Source organism: Nyctereutes procyonoides, unplaced genomic scaffold (assembly GCF_905146905.1).
Source record: "Nyctereutes procyonoides isolate TBG_1078 unplaced genomic scaffold, NYPRO_anot_genome, whole genome shotgun sequence".
Lineage (NCBI taxonomy): Eukaryota > Metazoa > Chordata > Mammalia > Carnivora > Canidae > Nyctereutes > Nyctereutes procyonoides.
The window spans coordinates 33,291,714-33,318,616 of NW_026575047.1; the positions used below are offsets into that span (position 1 = coordinate 33,291,714).

The window sequence follows — 26,903 nt, forward strand, 5'->3', positions numbered from 1 at the left end:
AGCCTGAAGGAGGCACTCATTGTCTTCCAAAGAGCTTTGAAGCCAGCTGGAGGGGGGGGGCAATTCAGGCCCTATTTCCAACCAAAAAGGAAGGACCCCTGTCTGCTCCCAACTTTCTCCACCAGCTCAGCTCCAGAGGACTTTGTCTTTCCCAGAAGATCAAATTCTTCCTGTGGGGCTGCAGGTTCTCCCTACTGACAGATGCTGCAGAGCGGCCCCAGAAATGCTGCCTCATTGGTGGAGGCTTGCAGCTCCGGTCTTGGGCCGAAGACCAGCTGCTGGAAAGGTTTTCAGCTGTAGCTGGCAGGAAACTGCCCCCACACCTCCACACCTCTGACAAGAGTAGCTCCCCCGCCCCCATGGGGTGTGGGGCCTGGGAAGCAGCTCAGATGACCCAGCTTGTCCCATGAAGCAGGAGCATGGACTGACAGGAAAGAGAGCCCCCAAAGAAAGAAACAGCCATCCAAGGAGGTTCTGTCCTTTGGCCCCTGCCCAACCTCCCACGGGTTGGTAATTGGGTGTGCAGCGGCCACCTCTTGGCCAGGAACAAGAAGGCCACACCCCAAAATACTGACCCATGTCTTAGGGATCATAAAGCTGGAATGTTCCTCTTCATGAGGGTGTGTTCTCTGCTACCCCACAGGCTTTCCTATGGACTCTCATCTTCACCTTCCTTAGACGCTGAGCTATCTTGCACAGATGCTTGGGAGGGTCTGTCTCAGAAGGAAAACCTCCACGTCCCCAGTGTGGATTGCCCCTGAGGAGGGGGAGAAGGAAGCCCAGTGTTTTCCTCACCCCAGCCCCACTGGTTTACTGAGATAGAGAAGCAGATACAATGGAGGGGCTCTGGTCCAGGGTCAAGCATGGCAGTCCTGGAGGATGGCAGGAGCCTGGCTCCTGAGGATGTCATGGAGCTACACTACTACTTCTGGACTGTAGACTCTAACATTTTGGGCTCAACCTTAGCCCCTTAGGCTCCAGCCATCAGCGGTCCATTGAGCCAGTTTTTCTCTTACTTGCAGCCAAATGCTTCCCTAAATGATATGCATTTACTTGCACACATATGTCCCCACAGAGACTCTCATAGTGGACAAGAAGGAAGTGTGGGCAAGAGTCTCTCTCTGAGACTAAACACCACTGGCCAGCCACATCCTTTCCTCTGTGGTCTGTAAGTACCAAAATGAGCAAGTTCATACAAAGTAACAGAAGCAAATAAACGCATAACTGAAAACCACATCCCTGTGGTTGCATCTTTGGGTTGATTCCAGATTTGTTTTGTTCAGTCTCTACTGCTAAATAATTCTGCAAGTGAGTATGTTTAGGGATACGAGTTTATTGTTCCTTCTTCATCTAATGTACTGAACATAAGTCCCCCCCAAATGAAAATGCTGCATCAGGGAGGAAGACAGTGTTTGTAGCTCTTGCTGTCTAATGTCACACAGGCTTCCAAAGTGCCACACTGGTGCCTGCAGGTGTTCACCCACCCCTTCTCAGGACCAGGAAATATGTTATGGATTGAAGAACATTGATCTACAAAATTCAGGCCTATTACCTCTCACAGTGTGTTAGGGAAAACTCACATATTTTTAAAGCATGTATAGAAAGCTCGTTTCAGAAAGCTCTACTAGTGCACCTGTGTTTCAACAAATGCCTGAGTGACACAAACAAACCAAATCGCATTACAATTCATCCCAGGGGCAGTATAGCTGGGGACCTACGGGGTAAATTACCTGCATGAACAAGATGCTTTCAAGGTGTGGTGGGTGTGAAATCAGATATTCCTGATTTGCAGGCCCTGGGAGACAATCTCTGGATTGTCTGGATTGTCTATCTCTGGAAATTACTGTCTTCAGGGTCAGAGGTAAAAAAAAAAAAGTGGGGCATATTTCTCCTCCATGGGTCCACTCTCCTCTGCACCTATAGCCTCAATGCAAAGAAATAGGCTTAGAGCAGTGGATGCTTATCCAGGGTCAGGGGCCTGGCTCTCTTCCCAGCTCTCCTGTAATTGACTCAGAGATCTTCAGCAAGTCACTGTACCTCCCTGGCCACAGTTTTTTCTGTGTCATCTCTGAGGACCCCTCCTCTTCCAGGGATCCCCAAGTCCCTGCATGTGGAGTCAGTCAGAAGATGAATCATGAGATGTAGGTAGGTGCCAGTGCCTGAAACACTGGGGAACTGTGGCAAGTGATCTCTCTCCCGGGGGCCTTCATCAACTGGGTACAAGTAAGCCAGGCTTTGCTTTCCTCTTAGGCTCACCACGTGCATTCAAACTGGTAGCTAAATCCAAATGGTCAACCAAGTATCCACATTGTTGATTTTGTTCTAAAGGGTTCAATAGAGGCAGGAAGCTTCTAGGGCATCTGTACAATGCACCAGCCCCTATGGGGGTGTTTCTCCAGAAATTTGAGGATCTATAGGGGAATTGCCCATAAGGCATGGAACCAGTGCACAGCTGATGGGAAGGGCCCTGAGAATAATGGCAGCTGTCACTGCTTTGGTGCCACTGTGTGCTGGCCATGGCATTCAGACCTCTGTAGATGTATCTAAGGAAACTGCAAGGTCAAGGTTGTGGTTGGAGTTTTATAGCAGAAGAAGGTGTCAGGTCAACAGCAGAACTGCAGTCTGACCAGAGTCCTCCAGTTGGCCACAGTGAGTCAGGGTGTGACTGGCTCATCCCAGATCCAGACATCACACCTGGAAGCGAGGGAGCTCCAGAGGGGTTTCTGACACATCAGAGGTGTTCAGTAAGTATTGATGGTGGTACTTGTAACAGAAATAAGGCTAGTGAGATGGCTCCAATATGCCTTATCTCACTGATGCTCACAACAATCCTCTAGGAGATGCAATTAATTGAGGCTCAGAGAGGTGGAGTGACCAGGCCAGGGCCAATAGCTTATGAATGGCAGAGTCAGACCAAGCCCTCTCCCGCCGCACCTTCATTAAGCATCATGGTGGTTGCTTCCTTTCCAACCTCAGAGAAGGGAAGGTCAGGGACCCCGGCTCAGGAACCTGAAGTTGCATGTTTCTGGGATGGTCTTGTCAGTCCACAGAACCATGGAGATAATAACACGTTGTTGTTTTAAGCAACAGTTTGTGATGCAGCAGTAGGGAACTGGGACACTGACTCCGGTCCCTTCCTTCTCCTGCCTCCTATGCCTGGAGTTCTTTCCTCTGCATTTTCATGACTGATCCCTTCCTTTCAATGATCTTTCTTCAGAAGGCACTTCTCAGGGATCCCTGGGTGGCACAGCAGTTTGGCGCCTGCCTTTGGCCCGGGGCGCGATCCTGGAGACCCGGGATCGAATCCCACATCGGGCTCCGGGTGCATGGAGCCTGCTTCTCCCTCTGCCTGTGTCTCTGCCTCTCTCTCTCTCTCCCTCTCTCTGTGTGACTATCATAAATAAATAAATAAATAAATAAATAAATAAATAAATAAATAAATAAAAAAGAAGGCACTTCTCAGAGAAGCCTTGCTGATCTCATTCTGGTGGCTTTTTGGTTACCTTTGTGCTCTGTGTTCACAGGAATGACATCTGCTATGGGTGTTGGCAGAGCCGTATCCTCGGTGCTGTTGGTGTTCAGCGGTTGGCTTTCCATCTAAATGCCAGAATCATGATACAGAGACTCTTATAACCATTTTAAATTTAAAAAGTCTAAATTGGGGTATAAATGTCATACAGTAAAGCTAACAGATCCTGAGTATTCAACGTGATGAGTTTTGACAAATGTGGTGCATGCCATCACCTCAGAAAGATCTCTTGCTTCCTGTCTGGTAGACTGTCCTCTGCCTCGTAGGGCCAACCATTTCTGATTTTTGAAGAGCCAACACATCAATTTGCCTGATCTAGAATGCTGTATGAGTGGAGTCTTCCACTGTGTCCTCTTGTGTTTGTATTCTTGGGCTCTGCAGGTCCATGAGACTCATCTGTATTTTTGCACGAATCGGTATTTCATTCTTGGACATTTTTTTAGAATTCCATTTTCAATTTTCTGTGGGCTCTTCAGTCCTGTCTCTGTCTCTCATTAAATTTTCAGCAATTGCTCTAGGATTGTACTATATACATCCTCAGCTGTTCACAGAGGACTTCGTCAATCTTGGGCCACTTCAAAGAATGTAAGCACCCCACAAACAGAAAGGTACACTCCCTTCATCCTTTTTGCTATTGTTATCGAATGTATTATATCTAAGGTACATTATAACCCCCGCAATGTAATCAGTTCTCTGTGCATAATTGCATGCACTGTAAAGAAATGAGGAGAAACAAGTTTCTTACATTTACCCATGAACTCACCATTTCCAATGGTCTTCATTCCTTCTGGAAGGTTCAGGTTTCCACTTTGCATGTTGATTGTCACTCTGGAGGGCTGCCTTTAGCATTCTTTGGAACGCAGGTCTGCTAACACTGTATTTTCTGAGTTTTTTTTTCTTCATCTGAAATGTCTTTATTTCATCTTCATTATTGGAGAATATTTTCATGGAAGATAGCATTTTTTCAGTGACAGATTTTTCCAATACATCCCAGATGTCACTCCACTGACTTCTGGCCTCCATTATCTCTGATGAGAAGTCAGTGATGGTCACACGGTCCTTCCCTTGTCTGTAATACGTCTTTTATTTTCTCTTGCTGCTTTTGAGTATTTCTCTTTGGTTTTTAGTAGTTTAACCATGACATGTGCCTTGGGATATTTTTCATTGTATATGTTTCTTCCTGAATTGGGAACATTTTTAGCCATCATTACATTTGTCTGCCTTGTTCTCTCTTGTCACACTTTCTGTGACAACACTGACCTACACTTGTAGACTCTGGTATTGTCCCACAGACCTTGAAGGTTTGGTTTACATTATTTTGATATCCTTCCTCTGTTCTTCTGATTGGGTAGATTCTACTCATCTCTCTTCAAGTTCAACTGAGGATTTCTTGTAGAATATGTACTGTTTTTTAAGCACATGTTGTGAATTTTTTTATCCCAGATACTATATTTTATTTTTTGAAGATTTTAGAATTAATTTATTTTAGAGAGAGAGAGCGAGAGCATGAGCAGGGTAGAGGGCCAGAGGGAGAAGCAGACTCCCCACTAGCAGGAAGCCTGACATGGGGCTCGATTCCAGGACCCCTGGATCACGACCTGAGCCAAAGGCAGATGCTCAACCAAGTGAGCCACACAGGAACCCCCCAGATACTATAATTTTAGTTCTAGATTTTCCATGTAGCTCATTTAATAGTTCGAGATTATCTATATCAATTTATCATGAACATATTTTTCTTTACATTCTCAAGCATCATGACAAGAGTTGCTTTAAAAGTATTATTTAAAAAATTTTGTTCTTTATTAAGTACACTACCCCCAATGAGGGGCCCAAACTCATGACCCCAAGACCAAGAGTCCCACACTTTACCAACTGAGCCAACCAGGCACCCCATCTTCTTTAAAATTATTATCTGAAAGTTCCAACATTTGGGATCAGCTGACTCTCTTTTCTCTGAGTTGAGTTTCTTCTCTTATCAAGTAATTTTGGTTTCTGTCCTGAATGTTGTGAGTACTAGATAGTTTGAATTCTATTCTGTTACTCCTGAGGGTATTGCCTTTTATGTACATTTAACATGTGAACTCACACTGTAAGATGTCTCCCTTGCAGAGGGGAGTGGCTAGAATCTCAGTGTGGTTCTCGTACACTTGCTGGGCTATTTGACATTTGCCTTGTGAAGCCAGAGTTTTGGGTAAAGCTCACACACAGAATTTGGTGTTCCCATGTATGCTTTTCTCCCCATTCCTGTGCCAGTTTCCAGAAGTTGAGTCTGCTTATTTCCCAAAGCTCTGTCCACTTCATCTCTCTCTCTCTTTTAAAGATTTTATTTATTTACTTAGAGAGAGAGAGAGAGAGAGAACGCATGAGCAGGGATTAGGGGTGTGTGGGGGAGGGGCAGAGGGAGGGGGAGAAGCAGACTACCCACTGAGCAGGGAGCCTGACCTGTCTTGGAACTCCATCCCAGGACCCTGAGATCATGACCTGAGCATTGAGTGCTCTCGAATTAAATGCTGGATATTGATCCTGCCAAGTGGCAATAGACCCTTGCTGGTGGGATGGGAATGGGAAAAGGCTAAGTCACTCTATCCTGTTCCCTGTGTTGGCTTTTCCAGGGTATCTTGAAATCATTTAATGTCTTATTTGCTACCTTGTTGTCTCTGTCCCCAACAGGATGGGACACAAGGCTCCAGGGCAGGTTCTAGCAGTTGTATAGGATCTCAGGGATGGGACAGGGAGGAAGTTTGGGAGAATGGAAGGGAGATGACAGGGAGGGAAGAGGAAGAAAAGAGGGGAGAGAGAGGGAAGGAGAAAAGGACAGGAGGGGAAGGGATGGGGACTGTCGAGACTGAGGCACAGATCTCCTCCAGACCCTGATCCTGTAGGTAGCTCCTCCCTGCAGGCTGGCTGTGTCTCACACAGGGTGTGTGTGGGAGGACACTTGCTATTACGCTTCACCAGAATTCCCCAGAGGATTCTCTTCCATATAGGAGGCACCCTGGGCGTCGACATTTAGAGTCAGCCCATAGAGCTGAAGGTGCTGGGAATCCCCTTCAGGCTCCAACTCCCACCCCGGGTCCCTGTCCTAGGAGAGGGTCACATGGGACCGGGTACTTGCACCATTTACAATATAGTCCATGGAGGGCCACCCAGGAGCCCTGAAGTGAGAACAGAAATACCCCGCAGATCCTGCTGCCTGGTCTCATCACCCAGTCTGTGGAGCTCAGGACTCAGGTCAGCCTGCTCTTCCCATGACTCCTGCCCAGGTCTGGGGCAACCTTTCCATCCTGAATGGACACCAGGCCCTCATGCTACCCACAGGCTCTGAAGGCCCTTGCAGTACCCACCCCTCCCACCCCATCATTAGCCACACAGTAGGCCTGCACGTAACACTGGTGACCTGGGTGAGAAGGGATGGGGTCTGTATGGCAGGTGCCTTTGCTGTCACGCTGGGTATTTCACTGCCTTATGGGAGCTTTCTGAAGACTCCTGCACATGCATGGGGAGTGTGAGTGTGTGGGCAGACATCACCAGGTGGGAGGATCACAGAGGCCGGCTCTAGTGCCCGAGGAGACTGTGTGGGTCTGTTTAATGCAATTTTTATTTAAAGCACAACAAACCCCCCAACCTGACCATTTTCTACATTAGCCTATCAGGCAGACAGCTGTTCATCCCCCATCCCTCCATGCTTTTCCATGTCCCGGGTCGTCTTCCTTTTTCTGGGATCCCTGGGGCCTCCCTGGGGCCACAGAGTCTGCCAGGGACTCATGGCTACGAAAGTGGATGAAAAATGTCCGGATTTCCTTCGGGTAGATGGTGACCTTGGTGCCTTGCAGGGGTGTTGAGTGAGATCTGGAGCTGCCTGGGGGAGCAGAGGTGGTCTGTCCTTAGAGCCACCTGCTTCCCCAGGACATTTCCACCCAGCATCCCCCTCATATACCACACCTGCCTCCACTCTGTTGTGGCTCCTTTGTGAAGGCCCTTGGGTGCCCTCCTCCTGCTGGGACTCCCACTGCCATGTACCCCTTGTATTCTGGCTCTCCCATGAGGGTAATAGCTAGGTGGTCCTGGCCATACATGGCCTCATTCCCAATAGGGTGTAGCACTCGGTGCCTAAAGCTTTCTCACTCAGGTCTTTGGGTGGGGCCTGCACTTTGTATTACTGGGCTCCACTAAATTCAGCCTTGGCAGGGAAATTTCTTCATCCATTCATCCCATGGATCATTCCACCCGTGATCCTTGGTCCATCCATGAATCCATTTGTCCTTTCACCCATTCAAAAACTCATAATTCCATAGACCCATTCATCCATCCACCCAGCCATCCATCCTTCACTCCATCATTCATCATCTAATCCTCCATCAATTATTCACCCATCTACCCATCTATCCATTCACCACCTATTCACCCATCAATCCTTCTACCCATCTTTTCACACAAATACCCTTCCATATACCCGATTATCCATCTATTCATCCATCATCAATCTATCATCCTCATCCATCTACACATCTACCTGTCCATTCATTTATCCATCAATTCATCCATCCATCCATCCATTAATCCACCATCTATCCATCATTCATCACCTCTCTACCAATCCATCGATCCATCCACCTATCATCTATCACCTATCCATCATCCATCCATCTAATTGTCACACATCCATCCATACATCCATCCACTCATCCATCATCTTATCCATCATCCATCAACCATCTACCAATCCATCAACCCTTTCATTTATGTATTTGTCCATCCATCCATGATCCATCCATCCATCTCCACATGATTAAGTGTCCAGCAATGTAGATGGCACTATGCTGTGTGCAGTGCACAGAGAAGATCCACAGCAAACAGGAAAGAGGGGGAGAGGACAGGAGAGGAGGAATCTGATCCAGCCCAGGACTTCATAGCAGCTTGAGTAGGAGCAGGTCAGAGGAAAAGGGACAAGGGCCATGCAGGCAGAGGGAACAGCATGGGAAACACTGGGAAGCATGAGCTGCCTGTGGTCCCCCGGAACTGATGGTGTGTGTGCAGTGCGAGGCACAAGATGGTAGGTGTCAGAACCCCCGGGAATATGCTTGCCAGGTCAGGACTCAGCCAGGACAGAGGCAGGGGGTGTGGTCTTCAGACACACATGCAGGCATGCACACACACCGACCTGTGCAGATTCAGAGGAGCTAAGGAGCCTGCTCAAGGTCCCACAGGCCATAAGGGGCAGAGCTTCTAAGCCAGGCTATGGGGTTGCTGGGATACCCAGGCAAGGCCTGAACCAGGGGCTCCCAAACCTCTGTGGTGGGGAGGCTCCTGTGTCCTCCAGCTCCAGCGGTGTAGTGTGTTCACATCCCAGGTCCCTGTCAGTGAGCGTTCCTCCACCGCCCCCACGGACCCCAGCCCCTGCAGCACAGCCTGCAGAGACAGGAGCACAGGGAGGGTGAGCTACTCCAAGCCCCAGATCAGAGCAGGTAAAGCAGGAGTAGGGGGGGCAGTCTCACCCTGGGCACAACACACTTCCTCCTTAATTCTTACTGCAGATCCCCAGACAGGAACTGTGTCCCCATTTTAGATATGAGGACACTGGCCGGGATCAGCATGCTTCCCCTGGCACTGTCCTGGAAGAGCATACTCGGGGGTGGCAGGCACAGGAGCTGCCTCCAGCATCCAAACCCCTTCTCCCTGGTAAGGCTCAGCAGGCAGCCCCAGGGATGAGGCCAGGCATCCTTATCCCTCCCCTGTGCCAAATAAGCACAGACCCAGCCTCCTGTGCAGGGAGGGAGGCAGGTGGCCCATTCTGGCCTGAATAGGAAGGGACCTTCTGCTGTCCAGGAGATAGGGAGGTTTTGGAGAAGCTTCCTGGCACTGACAGGAGAGAAAGCACAGGGTGCAAGGGCTTTTTTTGCCTCTGTCTTCCCAGCTTCTGCTGCTATATCTGCTTGGGAGGCCCGTGCGGTGGGTGACCACAGGGACGAGCAGAAGCAAAGAGCCAGCACGCTGACCAAGACTGGCAGCAGGACAATGTGACCCAGGAAGGGAGCAGAGGAAGTAGAAATGCAGAAAAAATGCAGGAAGAGGGGGGCAAGGTGTCCTTGCGCCCCCAACAGCATCCACTCCAGGTTGAACCAGAGCTCCCACAGGCATCTCTTTGCCCATGTCTTTGCCAGAGGGGATTTTCACCCTGGGCTTGTGTCCCTGCTGGGGCTTCTTAGACAGGAAGCCTGTCCCAGGGATCTGAGGGCACTTACCTGCAGATTGACCCTCACTGGCTGAGACAGGACCGGGTCCTCGCCTTCCTCATACAGGTGGTGGAGCCGCAGGAGGACACGGCGAAGGTCAGCCTTGGCCTTCCCTCGATGGCCTTCAGGGACAGAAGGACCCATATTGGCCCCAAATCTTCTAGTCAGGACCCAGCACTTCCTACTCCCCACCTCCCTGGGAGGCAGCTGACCCAGTCCCTCCTTGATGACAAGGAAACCAGGCTCATAGAGGTCTGGCCACTTGCCCAAAGACACAGCTGGTGGCACCAGACGGAGGATTCCAGCCCAGGTCTGGCAGCCTCCAAGTCCTCTCCCCACACCCAGGGACTAATGCTGAGGGGTGCCTGCAAGTCTCTGCCCTCGTCTGCTGCTGTGCTCCTCACTAGGCTCATCCTTAAGCCACCCAGTGCTTGCTGGACTGCTCTTCCCTGCCCCCTGTGTGCTGTGGTGTGGCCCCAACCCTCCCAGGTCAAGGCACAGGGAGCAGGAGGGATGTAGCCCTTGCACAAACTTCTTTATCCCCGGGAAGGAGGAAGCAGGTGCTGCATATGGCCTCCATCAGCTGGGGACCCTGGTGGCCACAGTGACAAGGGCCATGAGCTGAGCCCACTGGACTTGTGACACAGGGGAGAAAGGAACGAGGCTGTGTTGGGTCGGGGGAATGTGGGGCTCCTGGGTCCTGCAGAACAAGGGGTTTGTAAAATCTCTTGGATGTGTTCCAGGGCGATGTTTGTGGATTCAGCCTGAGGGTCGGGCACATTGTCTATGTCCTGTTGGGGGTGAGGGTGGGGGTGGGGTTGATATGCGTTGATGTCCATGACCACATACCTACTTCATAAGGTGGCCCTGAGCTCGAGGACAGCAGTGAGGGTGTCTCACTGCATCCCTGAGGCTCCTCTCCCTCTGCCACTCACTCACTGCTCCCCAGGGAGGAGGGACCTTCATTCAGTGAGTCTGGGGACACCCCCAGGCCAGACCCCTCTCCTCCTATTGGGAGCAGCTGTCTAGAGGAAACCAGTGGTCTTGTGTGTGGCCACACACAGAAGGGGGAAGGGAATGTTCCTCCTTGTAGGAGAGGCTGCTGGTCCAGGGTCCTCTATGACAAGGGGGTTCCTGATGATGGGGTTCAGTGCTAGAAAGCTACTTGGCTGCAGACATGTGCCAGGGTCCCAGAGATCCACTGGATCAGATGAAGGTGTTATCTGGCCTGTTGCCTCTTCCTTCCTTCCCTCCTTCTTAATTTGAGGATTACTACTGAGCCATCTTTGGTGCCTGCCAGGCCCTGGTGGGGCTCTGGGGACAAGAGGGTGCCTGCGGGGCAGCCAGCCCTGCCTGTGAGCTGCTCACAGTGCCAAGGGGAAGATAAGGTACAGCTGGAGCTTTGTCAACAGGATGGGTCAGTTCATGGCAGGTGTCATCTCCATCAGGCCCGGCTGGGGGCTTATTGTGAACATTAATGTCACTGGCTGGTGACTTGGTGGCTTCCCTGTCTAGTCTGAGAACTCTGTGAGTCCAGGGTCTTTGCCTACCATTGTCTCTGCTGATTACCCACTGCCTGGCACAGGAGACATTTGTTCAGTGAATGAATGGAAGCCCCGGATAGTCAGGCTTCCTGAGTTCAGAGGACGAGTGGGACTCAGTTGTTCCGGGCTCCAGGAGGAGTCCCTGAGGAAGCAGACTCCGCAGCAGGCTGAGCATCCGGCAAAGGTGGACGATGGTTGGGGTTTGGTGGTGGGGGATAGAAGGGATCCTCAGAGACTGGGTGTGGACAGGTCCTCCTCTGGGGCCCTGCCGACTGGGTGTCCTGCCTACTGAGGGACCCCAGTCCCCCCACTGCCTCTCTGTGGGCCTGGGTCTCCCCATTGGGCAGATAAGGGGAACAGGGGACCATGCAGAGCCAGGACAGCTCTGAGAGGAGCCCACTTTGTCCGGTGATGGGCGTGGGGCCAGGTTGACATGGGGAGGGAGGAGTGACTCTGGTTCCCTGACACCCGGCTCACGTTTCTGGAGATCCTGCAGGTGCTCCGTGTGGTTGGAGCTGTAGTTCCAGCCCGGGATGCTCAGGATCTGCAGGTGAAGACCTGGGGGCAGGGTCACAGCTTCTTGCTGCCGCTGGGGGCCTGGAACAATCTGGGCAGACTCTGCAGGGCAGACACACAGAGCCAGGACGAGGATTGGGCCCCATGCCTCCTCCTGGCACCGGGAGCTATGCACACTCTGGCCCCCATTCCAGGCGATCCGGCTCCTGCCAACGCGTGCCCCTGAGGGAGGACAGCATGAAGCCCCTGCTGGTCCAAGCGCCTCGGGCACCCCTGTCTAGCCTTTGCCCACGGACAACCTTCCACCTGAATGCCTTCCCTCCCACACGTCCAGGGGCCCAGACCACAGAGTCTAAGAGTTGGAAGGATCCTGAATCTCTAGTCCAGCTGTTTCCAAGTACAGATGGGGAGACATCCGCCCAGAGAGGTGATATGGTTTGTTCTAGATCACAGGGCAGGTTCACACAGAGCCTCGGTTTCTTTTTTTTTTTTTTTTTAAAGATTTTATTTATTTATTCATAGAGACACAGCTAGAGAGAGAGAGGCAGAGACACAGGCAGAGGGAGGAGCAGGCTCCATGCAGGGAGCCTGATGTGGGACTGGATCCCGGGTCTCCAGGATCATGCCCTGAGCTGCAGGCGGCGCTAAACTGCTGCGCCACCCAGGGTGCCCAGAGCCTCGGTTTCAATTCAAGGTCTAGGATGCCAGCTCCTCCCCTGTTTTGTCATCCTTGGTCCCCTGCTCAGAAGCACCCAAGGCCCTCCTTCCAGGAGAGGACCTGTCCTTTGCCCAGTCCCACTGCCTCTGCTCCCTGAAGCCTGGATCTGTATGAGCATGGCCCCCAGCCCATAGCTCAGGAGAAATCCTGCAGGAGAGGCCTGGCCCTTGCCCATCCTCAGTGTGCAGCACACAGCAGGCACTCAGCCCGTGTTTTGTGCACGTGTGAGCAGCAGCCTGCCCGCTTCTACAGCCCTGGGAGGGTCCTGCTCTAAAACTGAAACAAGGATAAATCATAACCACATTCTCTTCCAAACCTCTCAAGTGAGTAGAAAGGAACAGTTCAAGGATCAAGGGAAGGATACGAACTGTATCTAAATGATTCATTCTTTAAAAGCTGCTGCAGAGTACCATATTTACACCTGATCATTACTTATTGCTTCTCATCTTCAATTATTTCTGTAAAGACATAGGCTGTTTTAAATCTGAAGAAGTCTGACTGAGGGACGCCTGGGTGGCTCGTAGTTGAACATCTGCCTTTGGATCAGGGCGTGAATCCCAGTGTCCTGGGTATAAGTCCCACGTTAGGGTCCCCGCAGGGAGCCTGCTTCTCCCTCTGCCTATGTCTCTGCCTCTCTCTGTGTATCTATCATGAATAAATAAAGAAAGTCTTAAAAAAACCAACGAATTTTGAGTGGAGGCAATGCATGAATTTTGCACATCACACCATGAACTTGAACTAACCTTGCCTGGTGACAGCACACCCAGAACACGAGGATTGGGCCCCGTGCCTCCTCCTGGGCGATTAAAACAAGTCTTTTAATGTTGATCTACTAGGGGTGAAGCCATCTAGCCATACATGTCATATTATGGAAGATAAAGAGTCATCAGAGCAGAAAGTGAGGGATACTCAGGGAGAGGATACAAAGAGGAATCTGTGTGATTCTCAGAAGTGCTCGCTACTCCATGTATAAGCTTGGGTGAAGCCTGAAAGTATTTGCACACACTTTGCCCACACATTAAACGAGGGCTTGGATCAGAGACCCCTGAGCTCCCTTCTGATCAAAGTTTCCAGATCATGGTGGTCCACACGATCCCCAGGTCCATCCCAGCCAGGGGGTTCATTCTGGGGTGAACACTCCCTTACCATTCAGCTCTCTTAATAGCACTACGGGTGGGTGCTGCAGCGCTAGCCCACACCTCTGACGCAGGCGGGTGGTGAGAGACTGGGGTCCCAGCAGGAGCCAGAGCACAGGGTAGACAGTGGAGGTGTCATTCAGGGTGAGATCATAATCCAGAGCCCAATCAAAATTGTTCCAAAGCCGGCGATGGAGCATGACCTGCAGGGAAGAGCTGTCTGACCGGCCCTGCCGCCCACCTGCTCCCACCCCTGAGTGACCAGCAGGGCCCACTTCCTACCTCCACCTGCCCGTTCTCTTGGCTGGACACGCCGTGTGCCTGCTTGGACAGCAGCACCAGCCTGCTTCTGCCGTCCTCAATGAAGGCGGACTGAGCCATGGGATAGTAATTCTGTGGACACAAACACTGCCAGGCTGGCGGGTGGGGCAGAGGACAGGAAGGCCTCTCGGTCCGGGTCCCCCTCCAGCCACCCCACACCCTCCACCCCACGCACAGAGCGCCAGCTCAGGGTGGAGAAGGGAGACAGAGGTTAGAGGCTCTGACGTTTGGACACCAACAGACTGTCACTCCAATCCAGCTCCACTGCTTCTGACCATATGAGCTGGGGACTAAGCCCACTCAAGCTCGGTTTCCCCACCAGTACAAAGGGCCCAAAGATGCAGTGTGCACAGTCCTGCAGGAGTGAGGAGGGGGTGTGTGGGGTCCAGCCTGATAGGGGAGCTAGGTGGGGAGTTACTCCAGAGAGAAAGGGCCATGTGTGTTCTGGGAGAGCGGCCCCTGTCCCCAGGCTCTGTGCTCAGCTGGAGCCAATGGGGACTGTCAGCAGCCCCTGCACAGCAGGTAGGGACGAAGGGACCTGAGCTCACAAGCAGAGCAGGGTGGGGACACATGCCTCTGCGTCCCCTCAGGAGGAAAAAGAACTGATTACTGAGGGCACAGGAGGCCCCCAGCAGGGGCTTCACCTGGATTGTCCCCCCTGACCCTCACAGCCCTGGGTTTCTTCCCTTTCTTGGGTCAGGGAGCCATAGGGAGGCCGGCCCACTTGCCCAGGATCACAGGGCGGAGGCCTAGGATGTGGGAGCCCATCTGGCTTCGGGCCACGCTCAGTGCTTGGAAGAAGCTACCGGGGAACGTCTCTGTAGCAGCACCTGACATGGGTCAGGCACGCTCAACCTGAATCTCAGGACACCCCACAGGAGGCGCTCATCTTCCACAAGAGGAAACCGAGGCACAGACAGGGACAGGGACAGTCCAGTGCATGTGGTGGCCCCGGATTTCAGACACTGCAGGTGGCCCAGCCTGGGCCTCACTCCTATTGGCACAGGTAGGCAAGGGGGCTCTGCTGGAGTTTTGTCCAGAGGCCTCTGCCGCTCCATGGTGAAGCTGCAATGGGCCTCCTCCTCCTGTCTTCTGGAAAAGCACCATCAGGGAACCCCACCCCCACCCCCCAGCGCTCCGGGACCACAGAGCAAGCAGGCATCCTAGAGCATACCCGGGCGATGCCATTGCTCGAGTATTTCTGGAAGACTCTCCGCTGCATCTGGTAGCCGTTGTTGTCTGAGTGGAGGACCTGCTGGTTGTGGAGACTGGTGCTGGTCCTCAGGATGGCCTCACGGTTCAGCTCCAAGGGGCCCACCCGGTACTCCTGCTCGATGCGCCGGCACAGCAGCTCCGCTCCCTGGGCCAGGGGCACGTGGGCGAGCCGGGAGTAGATGGCATATGTGTGATTCCTGTCCCCCACCTTCCTGGTGCAGAATAGGGAATGGGTGGCTCAGGCTCTGGGTTCCTTTTGAATGCCCCTCCCTCCCTCCCCTCACTCTCTCTCCCTCCTCCTTCACTCCTTCCCTCCCTCCCTCCTTCCTTCCCTCATCCAGGGCAGGGGGACAGGGGGGCAGGGAGCATTCCTCATCAACATAATGGGAAGAACCTGGTCCCCTGATGATGTGGAGCTGGGATAACGTGGAGCTGGCGTGCCTCACCCGGATGGCTTAGGTGTGTGCTCTCATGAAAACACAAGAGTCCCCTCATTGTCCCTGTGGGTTCCTATCCCAGCTCTGAACCTGGACACCCCCTACAAGGTCCAGCACGTGCGATGGAGCCAGGATGCCCTAGGCCAGAGCAATCATGTCTTCCTCAAGCTCCCATCCAGAAGGACCATGTGCCAAGCAGGGGCCCAGGAGCAGGGATCCGGCACAAACATGGACCCGCGTTCCCTCCCACACCTGCCGGCAAGCACCAAGGAGCCTGAGCCCACCTGTAGAAGAATTGCCGGATCTCAGTCATGAGCTTTCCCGCCACAATCTGCATTCCCACACTGTTCCATGGGCGCTTTGCAGAGTCGATGGGCATAAACACAAAATTATCAGATACAAAGCCATATTTCAAATCAGCATTGGCATGGTATTCCATGAACTCCTGGGTCACCTGCACTGTGCGGTTACTCCCTCTGCAGAGACAAGAAATGGGACACAGCATTATCTTCGTGCACACGTGTCCCAAGCATCGTCCTCTCATCTGGAAGCCGGTTAGAAGCCCTCTATGCAGACACCAAGCTCCACCTGAAGTGAAGAAAAGTGATCTCTGCAGAGCTCAGTGACAGTCAGGAGGCCACTCGGTGACACCCGTGCACTTGCCTCAGATAAAGCCCCTGGGTCTCGCCCCTCCCCTGAGCCAAAACTGCCTTAAATCTTTCCATGTGCCAGTTGGGATCCCAAAATGGGAGGGGGACGGAGGCTTCACCCTAGGCCCCTGAGAGCCTACAAGAAGCAGTCATGCTACCCCAGAGGAATCATCCCAGGGAATGGTGCCTGCTTATCAGGCTGCCTCCAGGGCCACCCTATACCTTTCAGAGGTACCCCAAGGAGGACCCACAAAGACTTTGTCATGCTGACCCCAAGGTGTCCAGATGTCAGGAACCAGCACTGTCTCTCATTTCACCTTCTCCTGACTCTCGAGAGCAGAGAATATTAGCCCGTTTCGCTACCGAGTCACCTAAGACTGGGGACCTGACATCACTGGCATAGGATCACATGTCTGGGAAATGCTCAGTCCAGGACTCAGGTTCTGACTCAACTGTATATTCTCGCTCTTTCTATTCTGTTCCAATGTTTTGCTTGGGTCGGAGGAGCGGGGAGGAGTGGGTGGGGACTCAGAGCCTTGTAGACCTGTGTATGGTGTACACGTGTACATCTCTGTTTGGTCTAAGCCGAGGCACAGCCATGTACCCAGGATTAGGCGTGGCCCTGCAGCCACAGAGCATGGAGAAGTGTCACTTTCTCAGCCATTTTGGGGTTTTCTGTGCTAATTTTGGGGGGATGGACAGGGAAGGCAGGGGAGTCATCCATGAAGGGCCCCTGTAGTCCCTCTGGAGTGGCCAGAAAAGAATCCTTTTCATGAGTCAGGCCCCCAAGGCTTTTCCCTCTGGCTGCAGGCTGCCCCCTTCTCTTCATCAGATCCCCCAGGCGTCATCAGCCAGAGACTGGATGGGCAAAATGTGCTCCATCTGTCGTGGGAATAATAGCCCAAGGAGGGCTGAGTCCCTCATGCACCTGACAGCATGGATGGGGAGCTTGAACACAAGATTCTAGGGAAGGAAGCCAACCCCAAAGGGCTAACTGGAGTTGATCCCAAGGTATGAAATGTCCAATTTAGACACATCCAGACAGAGAAGGGTGAGAAGGGCCATGACTATGGTGATGCTAACAGGGCCTGTGAGTGTCCTGATACCATAGATGGGGACCATTTATATGGCTGAAGTGCATGGTCAGTGAATTATATCCATAGTGCTGTCATGTAAGAAGAGAAGCTCAACCTCAACACAACCTGGCCTGGGGTGGTCTGTACATGGTGGCCTCCCATTCAGTCCTCTGCACAGGAGACTGCCTCTGTGGAATTAGCTGTCCCCTCGTCTGTGCCCGTGGATGCTCTGGCCCTTCCAGTCCTCAGGTCTGGCTCCAGATGCCTCCTGACCACCAAGCGTCCTCTGCGCCTTCTGCTCTCCATTCCCACAGCTCCTTTTCTCTGTGACCAGGGTTCAGGTGCTGAGCTAGCAGTTTACCCTGGAGGGGATTTCAGAGTCTTATGAGAAATACCCAGTCCTCATTCCAGCCAAAGGTAATAGAGACGCTTGGGGGTCAGGTGGATGGTCGGCAACCATGAGCTGTACACCCAGAAATGTTGGGTGGGGGATGTGGCTGAGGATGAGGCCTCCCTTGGGTGCACACAGAGAATGTGAGGTGGGGCTGGTCCAGCAAGCACTGTCTAGCTGGGGGGCGAGGCCTGACTCAGAAGCATCCCAAGGCCAGCCTGGGGACTCTGCCCTCCACGTCCTGACCAGGGAGGCTCAGAAGTTGTCTGGCCCTCCCCCGGTTCCAGGTGCTCCCCACACCCCCTATGCTGGCCACTGGGCCCTCCTCCTACCTGCCACATCCTCTCTCAAGAGGATCTTTGGAGTGATGAGGACAGAGCTGTGATGGGCCCCACTGCAGGGGACTTTCTCATGCTCTGTTGCTGCAGAGCTGTGGACAGCTGCCTTCAGGCTGAGCTCCAGGGGCCATTCACCTCACACCCATGCTCCCCCCTCCCTTCTGTTTCCTTCCCTCACTTTCTGCCAGCTACTCTTCCCAGACTTCCTGCTCCTCCTCCACTTGCAATCCTGTTTGGATGTCACATTGGGAAACATAATTGGCTGTTCTGGCAGAGGCAGTTGGGGTGGCATGACAACTATCTGGGATGTGGCCTGATGATGGACAGGGCTGGCCCCAAACACTTGAGAGTCCTTTTCCTGGGGTGACCTGCCTTCTCTGCTGTCAAGAATTAGTTGCTAAATGCATGGATATGTAATGGATGTATAGATGGGTGGAGATGGACAGATAAGAAGATACATAGATTAAGTGGTTAGTGGATAGATGTAGGGGTGAATGAGTGGTAAGTAGGTGGATATATGGATGGGTGGAAAAGTTGATGAGTGGATGGATGGATGACCAGTGTGTGGTTAGGTATGTGGGTGGGTAGATATATGGTGGATGGGAGGGTAGTGAATGGATGGGTGCATAGTTGAGTGAGTAGATGGATTGTTGAATGTGCGATTGGATAAATATATAGAAAACTGAGAGTACGGTGGATTGTTGGAAGGAGGGTGGTGGGATGGATGGGTGGATGTATGGATGGATGAATGATGGATGGATGGATGAGAGGGTGTCTGGAAGGGGAGGATGGGTGGGTGGATGGGTTGTTTTGTGTGTGGCTATAAAGACGGTTGTGGGGATGAGAGGATAGATGGGTGATTGGGCCATTGGTAAATGCATGAACAAAAAGTTAGTGGGTGGATGGATGGATGGATGGATGGACAGAAAGGTGGGTAGATGTGGATCAACAGCCCTGAAATGGTCAGATTCAAGAAGGGCTCTATTGTACTTGTCTAGTCTCAAAACTGCAGAAATAGAGAGGGTAACAGAGGGAGGGCCTTCGTCACCTTCTGATGATTTCCCCTAGCAGATGAGGACACTGAGACAGGTGGGGAAATGACGTGCCCAGGTCTCAGTGCTCTTCTCTGCCTCAGAGCCACCATGGCTGCGCCTCACCTCTCCCAGATGCTGTGCAGTAGGTTAGTGTCCAGGTCCAGGAACACAGTATAACAGTCATTCTCCACATGAATCAGGTGCCTGTCCCTTGGACCAGCAGGTGTCTTTTTCTTGCGGCCAAAGTTGGAGGTTCTGGCCAGACTGGCACCCAATTGGTTCGTCTCCTCCTGGGTCCCCTCGGTGCTCCTGATGCTGTAGTATCGGTAACTGAGCCCTGGGATTGTGGTCAGCACATGCAGGTCATATGTAGATTGTGTCTTCTTTGATTCCTGGATCTGCAGGCCAGAAGGATAGGGCAATGTGGTTGGTTTCAGGCCTGGAAGACCTTCAGCGTCCTCAGTAACCTGTGACTTGCACACCTCCCAGTCGAGGTGCTCACTGCTCACGGGCAGCAGGGTCTTTGCATCATTGGACTGTGCTGAGTTCCCTCTAGGCATCCTCCCTGCTCAACAGGACCCTCCCCAGCCCCATCTCCCTCCCTGGCCCCTCACTCCTCAGGGTCCAGCATCAGCAGTGCCCTCCTTTCTCAGCACCCTGTTTTCTGCCTCTGAGCCTTTCCTTTGCTCATGATGTGCCCTCTCCCTGGAGGGTCGGCTCTCTTAGGGGACCCTGATTTCACATCCTCCAACTTTCCCAAGGGGGTGTTTCCCTGTTCCCCTCCTGGCCTTCCCATTCCCCTTGTCACCTGAAGTGGGAGGGTTGGAGGAGGACACAGGGTACACTCAGCGGAACCCCTCACTCTCTAGGGGAAGCACGCAGCATCCCAGTCCCTGGGGGTAGCTTTGGGGCCTCCATTAGTCACCCCAGGATGTCTGCACACAGCGTCCCACCCAGGCCTTGTGGGACATTCAGTAGACACCCCGTACTTGCCCCCATCCTGCTCTGGAGAACTTCCTCTCAGAGCCACCACCATCTGTCACATTCCACACCATCTTACTTGTTTCCTGTTGTCACCCAGGGTGAGAATATGAGTCCTCCGCAGGGAGGGACTTCATATGCCTGGTTATTAAGGAAACCTGGCCCCTAGGGCAGGCCTGACACAAAGCAAGTCTCCAGAAATATTTGCTAAGAGCATTTATCTGCATGCTGTTGCATGTGGGGGAAGAAGGGGGTGCTAGGAGTTGGGTCTGTGAGAGCAAGCCTGTCCCATCTCCCTGCCCACGTCACGTGAACTCCTCCTTCTGTGTCAAGCAAAGCCAGCTGCCCTGGCTCCCCAGGTCATCACTCCACACCACACGTGTCCTTTAAGTGTTACAACAGCCTCCCCACAGTAGCACTGCCGTCCTGAGGATGCGCATTCAGCCCTGGCAGGAGCAGAATGTGCCCTCGGGAGTGTCTGCTAAATGGCTGAGGTCAGCAGCTCCTGCCCCTCTGCAGGGAAACACTGGCATTGGGGGACAGGCAGGTCCCTGGGGCCCTGCTGGCTCCTGGCCGTGGAAGGACATGAGAACAGATCACGGGCATGCTGGCATCTGGGTGCGCACACCTTCAGGCAGGCCAGTCTGAAACATCAGCACCTCCACCAAGTGCCCCAGGAAGCCTCCTGAGGGTCTTTCCCACACAAAGTGGAAGTTGGCATTCAGAATATAAAGATGCCTCATGGCGGGGAGGGGGGTGGGGGGAAGAGCCTCCCAAACTGTGCAAATGACCCAGGAGAACCTCCTGGGAAGGGACAGTGGGGCCCTTCTGGCCACTTCAGAGGCCCATAGCCCAGTGCCAGCCTCCTGGTGGATCCCACAGAACCTCACTGGACAGGGTCCCCATGGGGATGTCCTCCAAGGGAGCACCCATTGTCACATGTTCACTTAAACTGTTCCCATTTCTAGGGATCCCTGGGTGGCGCAGCGGTTTGGCGCCTGCCTTTGGCCCAGGGCGCGATCCTAGAGACCGGGGATCGAGTCCTACATCGGGCTCCCGGTGCATGGAGCCTGCTTCTCCCTCTGCCTGTGTCTCTGCCTCTCTCTCTCTCTCTCTCTTTCTCTCTCTGTGACTATCATAAAAAAAAAACAAACAAACAAAACTGTTCCCATTTCTGGACGCACCCTCAGAGAGCAAGTGTCAGCAACAACAATTGTGCCACATGCAGGAAGTCACACCCATACCTGTGCAGTCACTTGCTGGCCTGACTCATCTGTGACGCTGACCCTGGAGAAGCCCACAGTCAGGGTAACAATGGTGGTGACCGTCCAGGCCAGGGGGTTGTAGACCACGGCAGAGTATCCCACAGGTTCCTGGTCTGCACACAGAGAACTGAGTTTATCTGCTGCCATTGGACTCACCCAACACACCTGGGTACCCTGGCTACATGGGAAACTGGAGGCAGGAAAGACACATCCCAGTATAGCTGCCAGGACACCTGAGGATAAGGACTAGTGGGCTAGTCACTGCTACAGCCCGGGGCCCCATACTCTGCTCAGTGCTCTGTTCCCAGTCCCCAGGCAGAGAGGCTGGAAGGGAAGACAGAGTCCCTCTGACAGAGAGGGTCCCCATGCTCCTTATACATCACCCCTGACAGCCCCACTGGACTGAACAGGCCCGGAGATGTACAGTCACCTGGCCTGCTACTGAGGTGTGGCTGCCAAGCTTTGAGTGCTTGGCCTCGGGATGGACGGGAGAATTTTTGGGAGGCTGGAGGGTCCAGTCCAATCACCTAGCCCGACGTGTGAGCCCCAGCGATGTGCACCTGGGCTCCCTCTCTGTTCCATCCTTTATTTACTCAGTGAGGTAAACTCTGGCCATGTCTGATGATTCCTGAACATATCACACACTTCCAGGCCTGAGCCGCTGCCCAGGCTGTCCCCATGGCTGGGACACTTCTCCTGACCTCCCTCTGCTCACTGCTTGGGCAAGCGCCCAGGTGAGGTCACAGGAACGGCTGGTCCCACCTGGCAGGGAAATCCGACCCCAGGTTCCAGCTCTGTTGCAAAGGTCTGTACCAGCCGCCCCAGGATCTGTGGGCTGGGAACCTGTGTGCTGCTACCTGGTCCCCGTGGGCCTTCCTCAGTTTGAGGATCCAATGGCATTGCACACAGACTCAGAGGGGAGGGAAACGCCAGCCAGGGGAACAGCAAGGGCCTATGTGAGGGGTGCCCCATGACAGAGTGCATGCTGGGCTGGGGAGCAGGGAAGGCTCAGCAGGCCTTGTGCATGTCACATTCAGGCACTGGGAGAGATACCACAGTGTCCTGGTGCCTGGGCCTTTCAAGGGGGAGGTTCTCAAACCTCCTCAAGCCCAAACTGGCATGACCAGTTATCTGTACATGTGGAACCCTCACCATCAACGAGGCTGGACATCAGCACTCAAACTGCACTGAGGAGGGAGTTGGGGGACCCAGGCTAGGCTCAGATCCCCGAGGACACCTGCATGCTCTGTAACCCTGCAGCACGGGGCCACGGTTTCAAGCCCTGCTCTGCTCCTTCCTGGCTGAGTGACCCTGGACAGGTCCACAGCCTCTGGCTCTGCTGTGTCCTCAGCTGCGCAGTGAGGATAACAGCCCCGAGCTTACAGACCCTCCCGGCATTCAGTAACCACTGCGTGCAGAGCGCTGAGCAAATGTGAAGTTGAGGCGGCCGCTAGGCCTCACTCTCATGGCGACGTCACCCTTCTTCCCACACCCACAGGACACACAGGCTATGAGCAGCCAAGCACTTGCCAAGCTCAGGCCAAGGTCAGGGTTGCACAGGGATATGTGGTGGCAGGGTCTGAGGCTCCGGTTGTTCAGATCCTCTCCCTGACCCCAGGCTCTGTGCTCAGAAATGGTCAGAGCCGCCCCCCCCACCACTGACCTGCAGGACCACTGTACATGGGCCTCGCTTACCCGAGTGGGCTGGGGTCTTGTCACGGACGATGGAGGCCATCAGTTCCTGCACACCCTGCATCCCTGAGCTCAGATTCTCCTGGTACATGTCTCTCACCTTGGGGCTCTGGGTCCCAGTGATGGCATCATGGTGCTGGACCTGTGTCCCGACAGGATTGGGGGAAACATGGGATCTGGCCTGCCTCTGCACACCACCTACCTGGGTACCTCCTAGGTGCTGGCTCTCCTTCCCGCTCCCCAGGGGCTTGTGGAGAACCACTGAGTCCCCTAGCTCGGGAAGAGAGAAGACTTCTGTCAGGGACCTGCCCCTGCTTCACCTCCACTGTCCAGCCTCCCGGGAAGTGCCACTGGGATGCTCCGGGCACCCTCCGTTCTCTGCGCCAGAGTGGGACTGGGATTAGCTGAGGCCCTTCCAGTGAAGCCTCTTGTCCAGCCCCCTCTGAAGGACTCTAAGGTCTACCCATTTCACCCCAGTGACACATCTGCTAGTGACTCCCTCAGGTGAGCTTGCCAATGTCACGTCCAGCGTGACCCTTTCTGGCTGGGTATGACAAGTCACAGGATTTCTCAGATCTCACTTTTCCTATCTGTACAGTGGGGACAAGTGGAGACGGAAGATCGGAACCACTTGCTATGGGGCAGCCACCATGCCCAGCACCTTATGTACATTATCACATTCGGTAGCCTCGCCACCCTGGGGTGGGCGTGAATTTCTCATTGTCCAGGGAGGGAATTATGCTCAGAGAGGGCAGTCCTGAGCCTGAAGCCACCAGCAGAGGAGGACTGAATCCACACAGGACATTAACGCCTCTCCCGTCTGCCCTTTACCCTCTGCCCTTTGGCTCTAAAGCCTACTGAACCCACCAGCTGAGCGTTGTCAGGACGTGATTCTAGCCTTGGTCCAGTGTCCACACCCACCCACCACCTCAGAGAACTCCTCTGGAAAGTGACCTCTAGCGACCAGGGGCTGGGGAAGTGCACTACACAGGAGGTTTCAACCTGACATCATGCTGAGAGGTGTGACATTACCTCGGAGACTGCCCAGCGGAGCCTCTGGAGCTGCTTCAGGGCCCAGGCCGGGTCCAGGTGCTGGTGGGGGGCAGGCCACATGTAGCGTGTGAACATGGACTCCCCGGCATACAACAGAGCACTGGCTCGCCTCACCAGCGCCTTGAGCCCACTGCGGGAGGCGTAGAAGCCCGTCCAGGCCTGAAATGGATCTGGAGAGAAGGGCTGGCAGTTGGCATGAGTCTCCCTCCCTCCCTTCTCCAGTAAGGCTGGGGAACCTGGAGCCTGGGGTCTGGCTCTGCCTGGGTCACCTCTAGAGGCAGCCAGAGACTCCTGTCCAGCCAGGCCAGGAATGGCCCGCGGATCCCTGTTGTGGGGGCTGGGGCAGGTGGGAGGATCAGGCTGGGCTGGGCCAGGCCTGGGATGGGGGACCAGACAGTCCAGGGAGGACCTGGGAATTTGAAGAGCCTGTGAGCCAAGGGCTTGGGAGACCTCTGAGGAGTGCAGGGGAAGGTGGGAGCCCAGCAGGCAGCACCAGCTGGCACGTACCCTGAGTGCTGGCAGAGGCCTTTGCCTGTGACTCAGGGGAAGCCTGCAATCAGTGGGGTTCCACTGGCCCAGGGAGCTGGAATGGGGGATTGCTGAGGGATCCCCTAGCTGCTGTGCTGACCTGCACCCAGAGGATGACGCCTGTTTGGGGCTCTGGTGAGAGGAGGGGGTGCGGGGTGCCTCCCCAGGCCCTGGCTGGGTCTCACAAGCTGCTTGACTCTTCCCACTGTTCTCGCCCCTTGCCTCCTCCCAGGCTGGCCTGTGTCCCCATTCCCTGACCTTCCCCACACGGCCTGAGGACACCAGGAAGGGTAGCCCCACGGGCCCGGGGAAAGGCCACAGGCCGTGGGATCAGGTGGACATGCTGTCCACAGCCCCTCCAGCAGGCTGAGTGTCCTGGCCAGGCAGGGGCTCTCCACAGCCTCAGCTCTAAGGCCCCCGTGACCCAGAGCAGGGCCCAGGGCTCACCGTACCTGTCCAGTCTCCACATAAACACTGTCTCTGCTGGGGGGTTACAGCAAGCCATGCCCATTCAGGACAGAACACCTGCTGGACATTGCCCTGTCTGGACCTACCTGGGCAGTACCCCTACCTGGACCGTAACCACGCCCAGAGGCACGTGGTCCTGGAACTGCACCTGTAACCAGCCCACATCAATTTGCCCCTCCCACCCCCACCCTAGCCAAGCTCACACCCTTGTGTGTCCTCCCACAGGATGGCAGCCAAGGCCTTGTGGATGTGGCCTTCATCTCAGTTGTCAGCCTGTCTACCTCAGGGTAGCCACGCCCACCCTGACGGTAATCCCGCCCACTTGCACGTGTCACCTCTGTCTGGAATCCACTCCCAGGTCTCTGTAGTATCCCTTCGCACCTCACCTGTAAGAGCCCTTCACTTCAACATATCCAATTTCACCTGGACTGTACCCATCCCCTCCATCACTGTGGCCCATCCCATCTCCACTGTAGCTGCTTTGTCTTGAGTGAGCCACATCCACATGACGAATCCCATGGCACCCTGTCTTTATCCCTAGGTCACCCTTGTGTCCCTCCCATCTCCCCGACAGCCCCGCCCACATCATGGCCTGTCACCCCACCCACTGGGAGTAGCCTCGCCCCCTCCCCTGTGACCGCGCCCACACTCATGGGCCGGCTCCGCTTTGCCTGTCACCCCGCCCACAGCTAGAAACCTCCCTCCTCTAGTGCAACCTTGGGCACATCCCTGTAGCCTCTTTCCCTGGCGGGATTTTCTGGCCGGCCACCAGTGCTGGTCAGACAGAAAAAGGCCTGACAGCCGTGCAGCTCCCCCTGGTCGCCGCACAGAGAGAGGTGGGGGCCCAGGGGCTGGAGCAGGCGTCCTGTTGGGCGGGTCAGGGCAGCGCCCCGCCCCGGGAGGCAGCTCCCGCGTGGGGCTCCTTGGGGCATCTCCTGGAAGGGAAGGGAATGAGGGGAGGGAAGCAGGAAGCCTCCGGGGCGTCCCGGGAATGTCCTGCCGTCCTAGGATGCCCGGGCTCCTACCGGAGGAATAGGGCAGGAAGTCCCCGTGGGTGTGGACGCGCCACGAGACGTTGTGAGCCTGCACCGCCGCGAAGTAGTCGGCCAGCGTGGCGTACTCCACGGAGATGCCGAGCTTGGGCGAGTTACTGTTGATGAAGTCCAGCAGCGGGTCCATGTTGGAGAACTGCAGCGACGCGTTGAAGAACTGCTTGTCACAGCCCTGCAGGCCGGGCCACAGCGCGACCCCCGTGATTGTGGGGCTGAACCCAGTCCAGGCAGAGCGGCCCCCCTCGGCCATCCAGGGCCCTCCGCTCTGCCTGGGAGAGGCCCCACCAGCTCCCGAGTGCATCCCTGTGTCCCTTTCCTTCCTGCACGCCTCTCTCCCTCCCTCCCTCCCTCCCTCTGTCCCTCATTCCTTCCCCCATCCCTCCTACTTTCTTCCTCCTTTTTCCCTCTTTCCTTCCTTCCTTCTTCCTTTCCTCCTTTCTCCTTCCTTCCTTCCTTCCTTCCTTCCTTCCTTCCTTCCTTCCCTCCCTCCTTTCTTCTTTCCTTCCTTTCTTCCTTCCTTTTTGCTTACTGTTCTCACTAAAATCTTGTTAGGTTTTACATCATGCTCTACATTACACCTCCAACACATGTTTCTCATATAACTGAAGTCTGTACCTTTGACACTCCTTCACCCCTCAAGTCTGGGAACTAAAAAACTCATCTCTTTTCTCTACATCTGATGCTTTCAGAACCACATTAAATGAGGTTGTGCAGGGTTGGAATTCT

At 54.2% G+C, this 26,903-nt stretch overlaps 1 protein-coding gene across 1 annotated transcript in view; it reads right to left on the reverse strand.

Annotated features, from left to right (window-relative positions):
- The window catches only part of LOC129510194 (epididymis-specific alpha-mannosidase-like), a 46,315-nt gene that overhangs the window by 9,827 nt on the left and 9,585 nt on the right, over positions 1–26,903 (reverse strand). The window contains exons 7-19 of the mRNA XM_055326177.1: positions 26,151–26,349; positions 24,109–24,299; positions 23,080–23,218; positions 21,364–21,497; positions 19,262–19,536; positions 15,934–16,125; positions 15,172–15,424; positions 13,959–14,069; positions 13,687–13,879; positions 11,784–11,924; positions 9,772–9,884; positions 8,818–8,938; positions 7,302–7,388 (exon numbers count right to left, since the gene is read on the reverse strand). Coding sequence (XP_055182152.1) covers positions 7,302–7,388; positions 8,818–8,938; positions 9,772–9,884; positions 11,784–11,924; positions 13,687–13,879; positions 13,959–14,069; positions 15,172–15,424; positions 15,934–16,125; positions 19,262–19,536; positions 21,364–21,497; positions 23,080–23,218; positions 24,109–24,299; positions 26,151–26,349 — 2,149 coding nt within the window. The remainder of the gene's footprint in view (positions 1–7,301; positions 7,389–8,817; positions 8,939–9,771; positions 9,885–11,783; positions 11,925–13,686; positions 13,880–13,958; positions 14,070–15,171; positions 15,425–15,933; positions 16,126–19,261; positions 19,537–21,363; positions 21,498–23,079; positions 23,219–24,108; positions 24,300–26,150; positions 26,350–26,903) is intronic.